Raw genomic sequence first — 18,202 nt, 5'->3', positions numbered from 1 at the left:
GAACACACAACCGTGTAGAGTAAAATGTATGCTGTAAAATGGTTCTGCTTTTTCTACACAATGGAGCACCTCAGTTCTATAGATATAAAATTGTGGGGGCAACCCAATAGCCGAGTGGTTAGGGTGCATACCACATGGGCACAAATGCTCTGATGTCATGGCTATTTTGTCATGATTGGGGAGTGGCCACAAAATTCAGCTTAACTGACCTGACTGAACTCCAAAGGAGACGCACACAAGCATTTTGAGCCTCAAAAGTGTTTTTTTGTTGTTTTGTTTTTTTTTGCACTGAGTTTGAAAAAGTTTTACAATCATGAATATGTTAAAGGATGACTATCCTGCGTTTCCTTTGATTCTATTCATTTGTAGGACTTTTGTCTGCTTTGATAATAAATCAACCGTCCTACCTGAGCCACCACACAGGCGGACACTCCCCCAAACATGGTCATTCTTGTGGAGTTTACTCATTGTGAACTTTCATAAACATAGAGTTGGCCAATCTCTTGTCTCATCATCAGTGTTATATTTAAAAACTGAAGAGAGACACTATAGTATTTCACTGTTGGTCCAGCCTGTCAGCTACTGACTTTTGCAACCTGCTCCAGGTAAAAAACTTGAACCTATTTGCAGGGTTCATGTTTAAAAATGTGGTCATCATATCTAGCATCGTATCATATCTATCTACAGTACATATTTCTGCAGGTCAGGCAGAATTTTGAGTGTTGAACAGTATTATTTGCTCTTGTTGTGTTGTATTTGGACATTAGAGGTTTTTGTTTTATTTCTTCTTGGTCTACAATGATTTCTTGATGTACAATAGTTAAAATAGCCTTTAAAACCCAGCTGAAACTGAAGATGTGTTTTTACTTTCTTGGTGGACTTGGTGACCGAATGGTGTTCTCAAATGTTGTGGTGGATTATAAACATCTTCTTTTAATCATAATTTATTATTTCTCTGTGTGGATTTAATCCACTGTTAGGGAAAGTGCGATATTGTGGTGAGTTGCTGGAGGTCCCGATCCTCTTTCACAATGATCTGGTGTTCTGGGGGTACCGTGCTAGAGGCTGTAAACACAGAATTCCCCAAGTTGCATAACCACAGATTTCCTCTGGGGAAATGAAGGTTTACGGCCCTGAAATGTATCAAGTTCAGCTGCGTGTTCCCCCTCCCCCCGGGGCCTCCCCTTTCTCCTGCTGCCCCAAGACCACCTCTCCACATCGCACGAGACTCCCCAGCCTATTGCCCTGTTCATCTTCATTTGCCTTACTTTCTCATCCTCCCCCTTTCTGTTTGCCTCATTCCATTCACGGCCAGTGACTTCCTTCAAACTGCCTGCAAACGTTGCCGTTGTCTGCACATTCTGTTTGTAATATGGGACATGTGGTTTTCTGTGTTCATGCTTCCACACAAATGCAAATATAATACTGATGTTTTAAAGTATTGTAACAAATAGTAAATCATTGTCATAGAATAATTATTGATCCCAGGAGCTCCATCAAACTGCACAGTAGCTCTTTAGCTACTTTTCTAAGCAGGGAAAATTAAGACGCATAACCTTGTTAACAATAACACTGCTCTAAACTGATATTAAAATTTGAAAAGTTGTACTGTTGCTGTGCTTTAAAACCCTAGTAGACCTCTCTAACTACTGATTTGCTATCTGCTAATACAGAACTTTGGATTCCATGATTATTAACCAATACATTTGACCTTAAAGTGATAGTTCAGGTTGTTTGACATAGGGTTGTATGAGGTACTTATCCATAGGACTATGGATAACAGCTCTTTATGACTCAAACAACAAAGTTCGGAGGTTTAGAAGATGTAGTGCCACGGGAAGGGCTGTTTGACAGCAAGATAAAGCAGTGAAAATATTCAAATTATAGCGTGCACTCAACCTGATATTGGTTTTTAGGTAGCTAAAATATGATTTTTTTTTTTTTTTTGCTCTCCCTTTCCACAAGCAGCATATTGCTGAGCTTCTGTGCCCGTACTCCTGTCTGCTCCTCCAAACTGGGAGCTTGCCAGCTCAGGTCTACTGCAGGTAATAAACTGACTATGGATAAGTACCTTATATAACCCCACGTCAAATAACCCGAACTATCCCTTTAAATTATGGCTACATCTGGTAAGCAATTACTGATCTATGTTTATTAATAATACAAAATAAAAACTACTCAGCCTGATTAACCAGTCTACTGTACAATCAGTGATGACATTACAAGGCAAAATATATTATTGTAAAGAAACTCTGTGTCAATGCTGGCAAGAGTATTGCCAGTTTCATAATTTGACTATTTGATAACTCTAATACACAGCAGATGACGACAAGTGCAGGAATCCCACAATTTGTAAAAAGAGAAAAAAGTATTAAAAACAGTATTAAAATTATTTGTTATATCAGGAGCATTTTATTAAACACCATCTGTGGGTCTTGGATCACCTTGTACTTATAATTCATGTGTCTGGCATACATATGTTGCGTCTTTTCTCTTGGAAGTCTGTAGCTTCACGTCTATGACAGTTCTCTCTCGCTCTTGTTGGCGTCAGCCTCTCCTCGTCCTGCTGGGAATACACAGCCTTGAGTCTGAAATGTGTTTACATTTTGAGCATGTTACAAATTATCTGCTAAGACTAACTTTGCGTGACTTGGCAGAAGCCTTCACCTTGCTCAGATATTGTTTGGGTCAAACGTATTTCAGGGGTTTGCTCTCTCAATTTGACTGTCTTTATCTGACAGGGGTTCTCCAAGCCAGATGTGAACCCAGGCGAAAGGTAAAGCTCGTGCTGGTGTGTTGGTGTGTGTTAGTGCGCCTGCACGCAGAGGTTTGTATGTATGTGTATTTGAACGTATGGTGTAGGCCTCCTGCCAATATGTCTACAATATTTTTGCACACTGGCAAGACTCCAGTTATTCTCAATACACTATAAACTCAGAGGGAATTAGTGCAACATTTGACCTTGTTGATGTATTTTTATCTTCCATCATAAATTAATAGATTTATCCTCAAGCTGTATTACCACATCTCACGCTCCCTTATCAGACTGAGTGATCATATTCATGTATATCATGTGCTTAGGATTGTCCAAGAACACTAAAGTTTTCCCAAATGTTTCTTTGCAATGTGTGTTCAATTTTGTTAAAGACAACATCAACAGATTTGATTATCTTGTCACTAAATCAGCTAAGCTGAGAAATGGGCTGCTTAATATCTCCAGAGGACTGCGGTAATATATCAGAGTTTGAAACACAGCAGTTGCTTAATGTGTATTACATTTTCTCTACAGGCGTGTGTGAATTATAGCATTAGAGGCTGAATAATTTTATCAAATGATATTCAAAGATTAAATTAGGACTAATCCACAGACAGTCATTTTCCAATAAGAACAAAATCACTGCAAATAAGAGATCATACATTTTGTACAGTTTTATCATGTTCTAAAAATTAGGCCATATGAGGCGTGAGATTACAGATACCTAAAAATATGTAATTGAATAACAAGGTCATCTTTCTTAAAAACTTGTTTATTTCTCCAGTCCGATTAATTGAGTTAATGAGGGTGTATTATTTTTATAGAATAACATTCCCTCTTCATCTTACTTCAGAACTCAGTTGCTGTCAAATCCACAAAGAATCAACACTGCTCACAGACGTGGGTTGTACATTAGCAGGTGTGTGGTGTGAGGAAATGCTCAGGTGACGTGCAGAGTGGCTGCTTACACAAAGGTTGAACATTTGGCAAGTCCACGAGTACCAGACATTTTCCTCACAAAAGGTCAAGACCACAGCAGGAGAAAGTGCTTGTGAATGTTGGAAAAATTACGTAAAAAGGATGTGTATGTAGGGCATTGCTTGTTAACATGTTACGTGATGAGCTAGTTCCTGTGAGTATATTGTGGAGTCTTTTATATTCCCTAGTGGTCAACAAAACAGTGAATGCGATCTGTAATTCTGTGCTTCAGCAGTTGCACGGTAAATGTTGCAGGTGGAACAATCACATTGTAATGAAAAGTGATGCTTTAACATATAACTCATCTGTTGTGTATAAATAAAACAAATAACTTACAACTGTGAATTATAAGGTATTGTAATGTTGTAGTCAGTATTGGGATATTACAGTGACATCATACAGAGAAAGTTGGCCTTTTTGGATATGTGTGGAAGTCGATCTCCTGGTACATTTTCATTCATACTTAGTAAAATGGTGATGTTTTAACTGAAACCAAAAATAATCTCCTTATAAATAAGTATTCAATAGTGTACAGGATTGTTAACTCTGTTGGAAAGAGATTGCATAGCATACACATTTATTATGTTGTTCACTTTTGTATTTTAATCTGGATATCTTTTCAGCAGCAGCAGAACATTTTAGCATTTCAAAATCACACCTTGATAATGAAGAGGAAATCAGTGAGCAGCTACAATGCATTTGACCAGAGTCTGGTTTTCAATGCAGGAAGGACAGACAGATCAAAACAGGTCATCCACAAACAGATCATCCTACAAAAACTTTCATTTTCCTGAACATGCTGTCGTAATCGTATTTATTGTGCCTCAGTTTTGTGAGCTCTGAGCACTTGTACCATTAAAAAAGACAAGTCCAGCTTGCTTCAGCACATCTAAGTCAAGCCAAATCTCTGTTATGCACATTTATGTTGATCATACAGGTCTCCTCATCTGGCTGGGTGTCAATCATTTTTGGAAAAGGATTCAGTCCTGACTGTGTGTAATATATTTTACTGTTTTATAAGAAAACACTGAACTGTTTTATAAGGAAACATAATATTTAACTCAAAATAACAATAACATTGAGTAGACTTTAGTGGTCTTACAGTTTGTGTATCAGTTGAAGCTATTTCAAATATTTCCAAAATTTCTTATTTCAGCATCTTATTTGAGGATGTTTGAAATACTTTAATGTGCCCATCTGATATCTTTTGTTTTCTCATATGAAAATGACAACATATTATGGAACATACACAACTAATCTACAACTTGAGGAGAGTGGAGAGTGATGTTGGTAATGAGTTTACATGTGTCTGTTAACATATATAATATGTGATTGAAATCATGCACAATTTGCGACTTAGTCCTGTGCTGTTTCAGTCCACCCTCCTCTCCTCCTCCCTGCATTTCATAGGGATGAAGTGAGATGCTATATGCTCCCTCCTGGTCCTCTTCCCTCGTATTGGCTTTCCCTTCTGAGACAGGGCTATGAACATTTCTTTGCCATTTTTAGTCCACTTTGCAGACGAGTAAGCGTTGAAGTAGTTTTCTAGGAAAACCTCTTTGAAGTTGCAGTTTTCGTTGTAGGTATCCTGTGATGAAAAGATGTGAAAGCATTAATACAGTACAATCTAAAGTTGCCAGTATTTGCCTTTATTGACATTCCTTGGTCTTCACATTCAAATGGATGTTTTGCAATACTTCTATTTCTGTTTATTATCAATTAGCTGAAAATGGTTTATAATTCATCTCACTGAGGAAAAATATTACCTTGCCTTGCAGTACTCCAGCCCTGTTCATAGAGATATAACGCTGACTCTTCACACCCTTGATGGCCAGTATGCCCCCCTCAGACACTGTCCTGATCTCCAGGATACCTGCCAGACAGTCAAACAGTTAAGAAAATGAGACATATTACAGGACAGATAAGACACTATCATCATCTAGCCTTCACTCCAGCTCTACACTGCACTCAACATTCATCTTCATTAACAAACAGGGTGGAAGTTCCTGTGGTTAATCAGTCTGTGGTCTCTCTGGCTTTATTCAAGCCTTGTTAACTGGCCTGGGTGGCCATTACACAAACCACAACCTATGCCATAGCACATATGGGAGACAGATTAGGCCTCTCTCTCCTGGGATTGAGAGAACTACCTCCTTGCATGTGCTTTGCACGCTACATTTTAGGCCTGCTTTTCAAATCTGTTGGAGAGTAAAGACACTATTTTGCAAATAGAAACAAATAGTACTAGCACAATGAATAACAAAGTCTGGATGCTTTAGTGGAAAATGCAAGAAAAAAGAGGCCACAGTACCATTTTGATAGAATGAAACTAATTACATCTGTAAAGACAGAAATTCAGATCATGTATACAGAACTGTGTCTACACCACATAAGAAAAAGGTCTTAAATGAACAACATTTAATAGGGATTCAGTCTTATATTTCACCTCCCTTGAAACTGAAAGAGCTAATTACTTATCATCAAGACTTTAAAGTAAGAATGAATTTTACTTTATCTTATAATCCATCAGATACACATATTACTGATCATTATTCCAGCAGCATTTACTCAGCTCAATGAGAAATTAAAATATATATAACAGTAAAAACTAACACAGAAATGTGTTTCAAACATTATGAAAGAGTTTGCAGTTCACTTTTTTTATATATTTTTTTTTCCATTTTAATTTGACAGGCAGAGGAAAAAGCCTATTAAAGCTTTTCAGACTGACACTGAGCATGCTGCATTTTAGCGTTTGCTAGATCACAAACAGATGGCAGTCTCCCAATCTTGGAATGTTGTTTGTGCTCTGCTTGCACTTGATATTTGACTTAATATCACTGCCCTTTGGCTGTGCGCTCATATTCCCGTTTGATTTTATTTATCATGACTCGAGGTGAAGGTGATGTCAGAGTTCAAAGTAACACTGTTTCATCTTAATTTGTAAACCGCCCCCACTTATACAGTCAAAGTCAGTTGACCATTCATTTCAGATGCGATTGCATGTCTCGAGAAGGGCCCGAGTGTATAGCTGTGATTAGTGTGTTTTTATGGTTGTTAAGAAGCATATCATTTTATAGCACGCTCTTATAGCATGGAGGTGCTATTCCCATATTAGTACATGTAACAGCTACAGTTGTTTGGTCTGCTGCAGAAAGATGGAACACATTTCCACACTCACATGCACACGCACATATTGTTAACATTGTGGCTCTGATGCGGATAACCTCTCAGGCTATCCTCAGCTTGAACAGATTTGTCATCACTTTCTGGTCCAGTCCCTGGCTAAGCAAACTAACTTGAGGGTAATCCCTAATTCATCTTTTTCTGAGCAGAGACTGAATCGATTGTTTACAATCATGGGTGAGGATGTTGAGAGACAGCTTTCCAGGAATAGGGCATTTAAGATAAATAAGGACATGCTTCATATTAAATGCCATGTAATCACACAGGTGTGACCTTTGACAACATGTAATTGATTTTAATTATTTGTACTCCCTTTGTCGTCGAATGCAAGTTTCATTTCATCTGCACTGAAACTAAAAATACTCCACATCTTTATCAGATCTGTATTACAGTTTGGCATTTACCAAGTTACAGTGAATTTAAAGTGGATATAGAATACGGCAAGTCTCTCTGTTAATTTAATTTAGCTGCACCTGACACCAGGTGTGTTACAATCTGAGTGACAGTAGAGCACTAAACGATTACTACCTTCTTATGTATAGTTACTGTCTTTGAAGTCCCTGTTTTCTCGTCATCCTGCTGTGGCAGTTGTTTATCTGCTGTGGCTTAACACATCTTTTTATTGACATTTTTATCATTTCAGTTAAAATTCAAATTGAGCGATGTCATGGTGTTTCACTTCACTTGTAATTACCATCTACTGTTTTATTAGAATTAAATCTATCTGTTATCTTATAGGTTTGTTTTCTTGTCAGGATTTGTTTACAGATTCAGAACAAACTTGTACTAGAAACTATTGCAATATGGCTGCGCAGAATGAACACATTATTTTTTCAGGAACATTTCTACAGAACAGCTGTTTTTGAATATGTTGCCCAATATCAGTGTTGACAGTGTGTGACATTTTAGTTCTCTGTACACTGTAGATACAAAAGCTTCAATGAAATAACAAAATCCGCACTGGATACATTTTGACTTTTTGTAAAAACAACCCTTTGAAATATAATAAAGTTTAAAAAAAAAACAAACTTGTGTGGTGCAAGAGATGAGCTCGCTGGATGTAAGCCTTTATTTTTGTTACAGAGGCACACAGAATGTGGAAGCCAAAAATAATGCAGCTCCACGTTTCTCATTCCTCTTTTTTGCTTTCTCCTTATGCGATCAGCTTTTCGGGACTTAAAACGTCTTGTTCACTACACTCAAAAAGTATGTAGTATATACCAGCACCACGCTGGCCTCTTCTAAGGCTTATTGGGTTCATTTCTGTCTGTTTTTAGCGTGCGATCGTCAGCCACATATGGGTGTATCAATTTTTTTGTCTTTCATTGCCAGTTGTTGCACAAGCATCTTTTCCATGAGGCATCTCTCTGTCAAGCCAACATTCCAGCCACAGCCGCACTGTCTGATAGGAGGAAATGATAACTACTTAAAACATCCTCACCATGACAGAGATTCCCAGTAGTATCTAAAAATATGAGCTTTGAAAAATGTTGGCTCTGAAGCTACAATTGTAACAATTTACAGTCTTAAAAACACAATTACCATGGCTAGCAAATAAAATGAGCCATTCAGTAGTTAATGAGCATGTGTTATTTGACAAATTTTACTTTCAGTTGTATGGAACAGTAATTTTGGATGGGACACATTATGGTAGCTGTCTCTGTGTGAGATGTCAGTTGCTAACCATAGGTTCATCAGAAGCTGAATATCATTTTTCATAATTTTTCCATTTCTGATATTCATGCCAATTCTTTGTCAAGTAAATCATGCTGAACAAACGTGAGTCTGTGCCAGTGTGAGTCTGAGGTTGCGGAGAACTGGCACCCATCGGTCTCCGAGACTCTTTGGTTTACTTCATTACAGCCTGTGTTTACATGATGTTATAGTTTAACAAGCCAAAACCTCCACCTGCTTCATTTTACCTCTGTCACTTTGGCTGCCCTAACAGAGACACATCACCCATTAACACTGTGATTACACTGTTGAGAACTCTGTACAATAACACCTCCCATGTGCTTCTGTCACCCTGACAGGCCAAAGGTTCTTTACTGGTTCAGTGGAAAGATTTCACAACTAAATACTGCATCAAATTCTAGTTCCTGCCTGCATTTAAGTTATTTCACATTTGGAAAATATATTTATGTTTTTTGTATTGCTAATAAATGCAGAGGAACCTGAACCGTTGGTATTATAACTAGACAAAAAGAGTCATCCTTACTGTAGCAGTCGGTGGGATCTTGAGTGCCATTGATATTGCCTCTGTCATCTATTGTTAGGAACCATTGCGTGCGGCTGAACAGCTGACGGATACGCACATCTCCTCCCTCCATGTAGTCGTAGTTCCTGGTGTGGCGCTCATGTTTGGAGCAGTTCATGATGGCGGCAAGTTGCTCTGGAGTGCAGTCACTGTAGACCACACATACACTGCCAAATAGGAAGATTGCATGTAGGTACAGTCCCGAGAAGAGATTTTGAAGGTTCCATGTCAGCATCCATTTGCGCATTATAATACAATGCAGTGGGAATCAATGAACAACATACTGAAATGTGAGATAGAGATCTGTGCACTATTCCTCAGCCCAGCGACCCCCTGAACCCTGACTTGTGACCCTTGTGTTGCGACCTCCGGGACTCTGTTTCTGCAGCAGTCCTAGTCCTAGTGGGACGTTGTGACAGGGTGGTTGGGGTTGGCTGAAGCTTTAGAGTGGTCTGAAGAAGAGGACGGGTGACAGTGTTATGAGATGAGGTCTTGCTTTAGTCCTCAGTGACGGTGCGCGTTGACTTCTCCATCTTCTTGAGACCATAGTCCAACAATGGGCATCATAATCCAGGTCAGGAAATGTTATGCACAATGTCACTGTAAAACGAAAAAAAAATTCTATTTAATGCAGTTGGAAACAAACTGTTATACTCACACTTCCAAGTCGAAAGAGTTTTGTTAAAGCAGCTTCAAAAAATAAATGATTGCAGTGATTCATCCAGCACCATAGTAGAGCTCCCATAAATTTTCAAACCGCTTTCGAATAGCTTCTGGTTTTCTGTGTTCATATGAATATGTATTGCACGTTTTCTAGCAGTAAATCTAACTGTCTGTGGTGCACTGTGACAGACACACGTCTCCCTGACATCGAACTCGGAACAGTGAAATATTGCAACAGTGCTGTTGGATTGCTTCACAAGTCTATGGTCTGTAACCCTCGCTGTATCAGTACACATACACTATGTAGTTACAAACAAACAAACAAACTATGCTGCCAGTCTTATTCAAAAATAGTTTATAGTTCATAGTTTAATGACTTACATGTGCTCTGAGGGATGACAGGAGTTGTCAGATTGGTGTTCCCTTTCAGCAAGAGTTTTAATTTGAAGACTCTTAAGTTCTACTGCTGTAGAAGTCAGGGTTGTAAACCAAGTCCAGTAATGCAGTAAAACTAAACAAGAGCTGGGAGCTTCTGTCAATTCCCATGGATGTCGTCCTGATTCTGGCAGGCCGACTTTGTGCATCTTCCACTGTCGCTGTGCACTCTGCTTAGATAAATGCCTCCTGCTGACCTCACTTGAGAGCAATTAGATCCCAACCAGTCAGCTGTCCCTGGCTGAGATGCAATGGAGAAACACCCTCTCTGCCTGCCTCTCGCTGTCACTCACCCTCTGGACATGAGAGGGAGCTATAAACTCTTAGAATAACAGGCTCTCCTTGGTATGCACTCCTAAATACTTTAAAAAACATTTGCATGTAGACTCACTCTTGCAGAACTTATTACAAACTCTCTGTCTTTTCCAAGAAACATGTTGCACTTAAATAGGTTTGTGCTGTGCATGTTACAGAGCTCACAGTGACTCACATTCACTGATGGTTAAGATATTTGCTCTAATGACTAAGCTTTGAAGAATTTCTTCCCTATCATTTTAAATGTCACAATTAATTAGTGGTTTTACATAGTTGCGCTGAATCATTGGTAAGGATTTATTGACTCAAGTAAAAAACTTCAAAGACACTCCTATGTTCTCATTCTTATTGAGTGTAATAGTGGGAAGTAATAAGTTATGGCTGACAGGTATCCATCCAAGGGGAGAAAAACAGAAGACATAACGGCTCAGAAGTAGTCATCTCCATGTCAGGGGTCATGCACTCTTTCACTTTTCGTGTTTGTATTTAAAGTCACAATTTATTGCCTTACATACCTGGCCTTTCCTTGGACTCACTACTTCAAAAGTTTATATGGGCCCTAATGACGTGCTCCCCCAGGGAGGTCAGGGCTGCAGGCCTGAGAGAGAGGGGGACGTCTGGCCACAGAAGGTCTCCTTCTCATCTCTAAACTGGTGGTCGTAAAGGCCTGACCTGTCATTCTAGCCTGTTCATTTGTCCCTTCTATCACCTCAGACACAGTTCACACTGGTCTTTTGGATGCATAGGCCAAGGAAACATCACTTAACACATCACCTCTGGCAGCCACCATATTGCAAATACCAGACAATTAGATGTAAAAATTATGATGACATTGTGGATTTGCATAAATTAACAATTCAACATAAACTGACATATAATTCCATTAGGTACTGTACATATACATTGAAGGCAATACTTTGTTTGAATCCTAAATAAAAAAAATAATTTTTCAAACATGTGGATTGCAGTTTATGAGAATTTTATAGGTTCATTGTCCATAAGTTGCCACCTTCTCAAGGTGGAGGGGTTTGCGTGACCTTAGAAGCTGTGTTGTCACGTGCAGGTAGCACCTGGTAGGGACCCCTGAGGCCAGTTTCTCCCAAGAGGGGCCAAACAAAACATTTCCAAAACCCCTTTGAATTGGCCTCAACATAAATGACTAACCTTGCATGGAATCAGGAAAGCGGAGCCCCCTCCTGTAGACAAACCAGTAAGGGCAGCTTACAGGCGAGACCATAGTAGCTAGGCTCATATGCAAAAAGTCCTAGATAGGGGCTGAACTCTTCCCTTTTTCCAGAGCTAAGGTGAGAGGCATGGTGGGATTTGGGGATACAAAGAATCCCCCAGATGAGTACTGCTGTATTATAGACTCCTTCAGGGAAGACTCTGACTTTTGTCTGTGTCTCTGTACTCTCTGGGTGGTGTCCTGGAGAGGACACTGACACACCCTCTGTGGAGTTGGCATAACAATGAAAGCAGTCAAATTACTAGACTTTTTATATCTAGAGTCAGGCATTGTGATATCCAAAGGAGCTCAGTCTAGAAAATGTTAGTCCTTCATTTTGAAGTGAGCCAGTTGAGTTGAGTGGCGTGTGATGATTATTTCTCCCTGTTGAGGCATTTCTGGTTCCAAAGAACATGTTTGAAGGATTAAGTATCCTATCTGGCTTTGAAAGACCTCAGGATCTCCTAAGAGTCCCCAGCGGGATTTGTATGCATTGTAAAATGGATAGATGGATAGCGCTGCAAGGCTGGAAGAATGGAGAGTATCTATCATTAGTTAAGCAGTCGTTGAACCCTTGTTCTCACCTTGGTTGGGTCAGTTGGGACAAGGAAATTATATCGAGGGGCATCACTTGAAATGCGTAACAACTTTGCTGATGTAATCGGAAACCGAGTCATGTGAAAAAGTAGGTTTAAAGGTTTTAAAAACTAGGTCGCTGAAAGGTCCAACAGCATGTTTGCATGAAGCTGGAAACACCTCTTGAATAGTTGATTGCAGCGGTTAAATGTACCTCTTGTAGCGTTTTTACAAGACTCCCAAGTTCACAGGTTAAGGACGGCATCATTAACCTTACATGATGAGGAAAGCGGGGGGGGGGCTTTGTAGGGGGCTTTTTTAGGCTTTGTATCTCTGTCACTTTATTCTTGAAAGATGTTTGAGCTTACCCATGTGACCTTTGCTTAGACTTACAACATATCAGATTAGATTTTAACTTTTGAATGCATTATTTATCCTTGTTACAGGAACTGGTTTCTCCAAGCATTCAAATCTAAAATAGTCACCTGTTAAGCTTTTCAAAATTCTCTTACTGTAAGTGTTTTTGCCATCAGAGCTCAGAGAATCACGTCTAGAGTCAGTTCTTGTTATTTCTTCTATCTTTATTGTAATAATGAAATAGTGGTAGTAGTAGTCGTATTAGTAGAGGTGTAATAGAAGTGAAACTGTAGATCAATGCAATGCCACAAGAAAGGTATGATAATGCTACTTCACTGGGTTACTAGCATTTCAGGAAACTGAGACCTAAAAGCTGCACGTGTGTCCTCAGTTGACACATCATCTATACATTATATGTTATCGGAAATCACTTTCATTTGAATCTTGTGCGTGTGCGTGTGTGTGTGTGTGCATTTGTGTGCATGCATACAGGTACTGTATGTGTGTGCAGGTAGTTTGCTTTTATAGCCTGAATGGCTGCCTGCTGCCGTTCAAGGATCAAAGGCCATACGCTGTCTGGAGTTTACAGTAGCATAGGAAGTGCAGTGGCCGTGAGGCAGGCACACCAGACCTGCGTGAGTGAGCCTCTTTAAATCTCAATGACTGTATGCCTTCGTTCCCATCAGCCGGTCCCGCTACTTTGTTTATCTCTCTCTTTTTCTGTCTGAGTTATTTGCTGTTTTGACGAGTAGAGGTCAGCGTTTTAAAATCTTACAACTCCTTTTAATTCATTCCCATTGTTTAATGTTATGTTGAATGTTGCTGAAGCCAGTAAAGAGTCAGTGAGGGTTTAGATGATTGCAGTGTAACACGCAAACATGCAAGCTCACAATGAACTCAAATCCCAGTCCGACTCCAAATTCAGACTAACCTCCAGCTCCAGTCTCAGAGCTTTGCTGTGTGTGTGCCTGCGTAAACTCACAGTGACATTCAGTTGGTCTAATTGCTGCTTTTTGTGAAGTTTAAGTGTTCATTAGGCTTATATCTAACTTTTCCTACACCATTTTACTAGTTATCATAGAGATAACTAAAGAAAAAGACATTGTTTTAGTAGTTTGTTTTTCTGAATGAAATACAATGTTGTAGGATTGTCTTTCTGGGAACTTGTTTTCATTAAAATGTTGTCATGCAAATCACACGCCACTTCATTGTCTGAAGGCTCACCAGATAAGCAGTTGTTCAGCATGTTGTTTCCGATCCCTTACACTCAGGACAGGAATATTGCTATGTGATTTATCATTCTGTTGTATCTCAAGAACTTTTTGGAGTGTTAGCACATAAATCCAGAATTTATTGTAGTTTCCACTATTACTGCCGAGACATCTGCCTACACACGGTGTCTGCTCTTAGCACTCTAAAAGCATTCCTGGAGAGAGAAGAGCCTCTGTGTCTGTATGTGTGCACGTGCTCTTTACCCTGTTTTCTAGTGATATGACTGCATTATGCCGGGAGAATGGATTATGTCTAAGGTCAGTCTATTCTTAGCACTATTTTAGACTGTTTGGGTTTAGCTTTTGCTTTCTAAATTCCATGATAATTGGGGATCTCTTGGGATGGAGCCTCATAACATTAGCTCCAACTATAAATAACTATAGCTTACAAACACACACTGTACAATCACAAAAGCATGTGCGCACGCACACACACACACACACACACACACATACACACACTCGCTTGTAAAACCAGTTCAATTCAAAAAGTCACATGCGTTCAGTTCAATGGGAACAGATCAGAAATAAAATGCTGAATTCATATGGATTGCTGTACTTTTCCAGCCAGTGTCATGTCTCTCCCAAGCCAATTTCACCTCCTCTCAATGATATGCAGCCAAGCCGTCAGTTTGATTGAATTGAATGGGATGAAAAGTAATATTTTAATCTTTAGAAAAACTCAGCAAATAAGATATGGTCTAGGTTCCCATATATTTAGTTATATTTAGACTCTTTTTTTTTCTCTTAAACTGTTTTATACAGATCAGATGTGTCCAGAAATGCATTTTTCACAAGTTAAATATCGTCTCACTAAAGCAGGTTTCAAGTGTTGAGGCTGTACTCACCATTTAAGGTAGTGTACAAAGGGAATAGTGAAGCTTTGTCTGTGACAGCAGGCTTTGCAGTAGTCTGTTAACACTGCACGCGTATACACAGTGTGACCCACACACATACACAAAAACACACACAGCTACTCTGCTCGGCTCTTTGAAGCGTCTCTTCCTGGGTCCTGCTAACACACTGGGTGTTAGTGCAGTAAAAGATGACACATGTTTCACAGCTCCGGTTGTCACTGCTGCTTTCTGTTCTGATGTGTGAGATAGGAGTTGCTAATGTTCATTGCTCTCCTTCGATAAATGTGTTTACACACAGGGTTTTCTTATGAATACAGCCTTGAGTGTGTTGAATGAAATATATAAACCTGATGTTAACACCACACAGAGGATATTGTTTGCATTAGAAATCTAATGTTAACTTATACCTAAAGGTCAGTTACCCAGGCTGTATTCAAGCGACAAATCTGTATGCACAAATGTAAACAAACACAAAAGTAATGATAAAACCACGTTTCGGCCGAAATTAAATATTATTATTATATAGAACAACCTCTCCTTTTTTTAAAAAAAAGGTTTGTGACATCATGTCTGACCGAATAATATCCATAATATTTCTGATCATGTTGGATAACAGTATCCTTATTGTCTATCAATGATAATTCCACAGCACACATCCTGTAAATATAAACAGATACTCACAGAGGTTACATATATGAAAAGTAAGATCTTTGCATTTGCAAACATTGTCTATTCAGTTTCATATTCTTAGGTTTCCATTCACTGGAACCTACAGTTTATATGAGAGAGGGGTGAACGGCTTATTTGCACGACTGACTTTTGGCTTTCTTCTATTCAGTCAGCACTCGATCGCAGTGAAATGTCAGTTAATACCTGATATGATTAAAATACTGGATAGTTAATGACAGAACATCACGGCTCCATGTTACTGTGGTAGAACTGAGTACCAAAAGTCAATCGCAGAAATTTTTTGTATTACATGCGTTGATTTGTTGGTAGGCACACTTCGTGATGTTGTAGGCAGTTGCAGTGCATTAGGGCCAGTGTAATCGGCCTTGTTAGAGAATGTGAACCAGTGTTGTGCTTCACTGTCGGGGGAATATGTTGATCCCATCTAATGCAGGAACAGCTGTTAGGGATCACAGTCTTAACTGCTCACCATATCTGTTCATGTATCAGAAAAAGCAGAGCCTTACTTATAAAAACAGGCTCTGCCTTAGTGGCTTGAAAGGAGAAAGATGTTCTAAAATAAGCGCTTTGAGTTTCTGACCCAGAACAGTGGATAGTTTATATAGCAGTGTCTAATTTGGTTTTGTATTTATAATCTGACGCATAAATGCATGAAGAAAAGATGCTGTTTTCGGTTGCTGTTGACCAGTTGCTTTGTAGGACACGGACCTTGTTGCTACACTGTAATGTCATAATGTCATTGCCATTCTGACAGTATGAGCACTGACTGTCTTCAGAGATGCAACAGCGATGTGAGGAAACTCAAACTTTTGCACCTTAAAACCTCTCAAGTAAAAATCTATGAGAGAGACACCACATTCTTACCCATATTAGTGACATCGCTGTTTGTCACTTAGGTTGACCGTCCACCAGTTTGTTCCCAGTTCAACTACAGTATCTAATACATGGATTATGACATTTTGTACAGATGTTCTCAGAGAAGATGAATGCTAATGATTTTTGTGACTTCCTGACTTCCTCTAGCGACACCACTATGAACTAATATGAAATATGCCTCCTGAGAAAACCATGAAAATAATTAATGTTTAGCCAGTTCCATGCTAAACTTAAAGTACAAGTCAAGGATACTTTGTCTTTCTTCTCATCCAGGAGAAATATTTAATATTTCGAGTCCAAATGCTCTTAGTTTGTACTATAAGTACCATAAGTTTTGGTATTTTTGTGTCCACTAACTACAAAAGAATGGGCTGTTTTAATGTGGATTACATTAAAACACATATCATCATCATCAACAACAATTAAAGGGACTGCTGCTGTCGACTGATTTTAGCTTTTGAGCAGTTCTGATATTAACTATCAGGTGTCAAAAAGTAGTTAATAAACAAGTGATACCATAATACATATAATTCAAGTTTTTTTAGAATTATATTGTATAGTGTTTGTTTTGTATACTTATATTTACTGAAAAAACATCATAATTTGTTGGTAAATTGAGTATCGGAACTCGACTCTCCAAATAAATTATGATCATAATTACTCTGAGCAGCCATGTCTTATCTAAAGAGAGCTTTATTTAAAGAATTATCTGAAATTAAATACATCAGATAACACTCTTTACTGTAGGAGATTGCTGTCACAACCTTTTTCATAACCACAGTTGCTTTCCTCTTTGGCACAAAATACTTCCAGATGAGTCTCATTATTACTCTGAGTGTCTGCATTTCCCTCTCTGTTCTGTTTTTCTCACCGTCTTTCTTTAGTCTTTGCCTCTTTGTCATGTTAGCTGGGTCTGTCTGTGTTTCTCTGGCCATACAGCTGGGGTGGAGGTTGTTTTACAATAATAACATGTTAAAACCCTTGCAAAACATTCTTTTAAAAACAGACTAACAACTAGTGTGCTAATAAAATGCCATGGTTCATCTAGGTGCAGCACATTCTAGTCTAATCATAAAAAATGGGGGGGATTCAAACAGCAGGGTGCAGTGATAATAACATGTGTGAGGTTCAAACACACCAAGCGTATTAACTTCATGAAAAGAGCCATGCATGGGGCTTCACTGAGCTAAATGGAGCACTTAATGAACCTGGCATGAATCTGGCATCGACGGGGGAATGTGAAAAGGAGGGCTAGTATGCTGGGGGGTGGGGGGTGGGGGTGTTTTGGGGACAAAGCTGTTTGCAGTCTTTCTAGAGTTGCTCTTGTGTGGCTTGGTCACAGACACTTCACCACAGACTGTTATCAGTAAAGATATACATATTTTGTTGGGGGTCTCCTTTATCAGATTGCAATTATATTGCAATTATTATATTGATGTCAGACATTACATTCTTACGTGGGCTACAACACTAAAGCTCCAGTACAGTAGGAGTACTACATCAATGCAATAAGTGCAAGGAGATCAGGTGAATAAGTGCACTGAGAGAGCACAGTAGGTACTACTTAGAAAATGTTAGGAGGGGAGGTGCTCTTGGAAGAGATGAGTCTTCAAGAGATTCTTGAAGACAGAGAGAGTCGCCCTTGCTCTGGTAGCATTTGGTAGCTCGTTCCACCATCTGGGAATCACAGACCAGAAAAGTCTGGACTGTGATTGCCTTGTGTGCAGGGATGGCAATGCCAGACGACATTCCTTGGAGGAA

General features: G+C 39.1%; 1 protein-coding gene across 1 annotated transcript; it reads right to left on the bottom strand.

Annotated features, from left to right (window-relative positions):
• Positions 1-3,539: 3,539 nt before the first annotated feature.
• On the bottom strand, positions 3,540-10,436 carry fgf7 (fibroblast growth factor 7). The gene is made up of 4 exons (XM_022768297.1): positions 10,221-10,436; positions 9,138-9,776; positions 5,500-5,606; positions 3,540-5,321 (listed from the first exon to the last, which is right to left on the bottom strand). The coding sequence occupies exons 2-4, from the start codon at positions 9,421-9,423 to the stop codon at positions 5,106-5,108; spliced, it is 609 nt and encodes a 202-aa protein (XP_022624018.1). The 5' UTR covers positions 9,424-9,776; positions 10,221-10,436; the 3' UTR covers positions 3,540-5,105.
• Between the last annotated feature and the right edge of the window lie 7,766 nt (positions 10,437-18,202).

This window comes from Seriola dumerili, unplaced genomic scaffold, assembly GCF_002260705.1.
Source record: "Seriola dumerili isolate Sdu_G_001 unplaced genomic scaffold, Sdu_1.0 BDQW01001449.1, whole genome shotgun sequence".
In the NCBI taxonomy this organism is placed as follows: Eukaryota; Metazoa; Chordata; class Actinopteri; order Carangiformes; family Carangidae; genus Seriola; species Seriola dumerili.
The sequence above is the reverse complement of the archived record's forward strand: the minus strand, read 5'-3'. Positions and strand labels throughout refer to the sequence as shown.

Coding starts and splice junctions, on each gene's coding strand:
- fgf7 (XM_022768297.1), bottom strand. CDS start 9,423: ATGCGCAAATGGATGCTGACATGGAACCTTCAAAATCTCTTCTCGGGA. Junction 5,607..9,137: donor AGATCCCACCGACTGCTACA/GTAAGGATGACT, acceptor ACTGTCTGGCAG/GTATCCTGGAGATCAGGACA. Junction 5,322..5,499: donor CTGGAGTACTGCAAGGCAAG/GTAATATTTTTC, acceptor TTTTCATCACAG/GATACCTACAACGAAAACTG.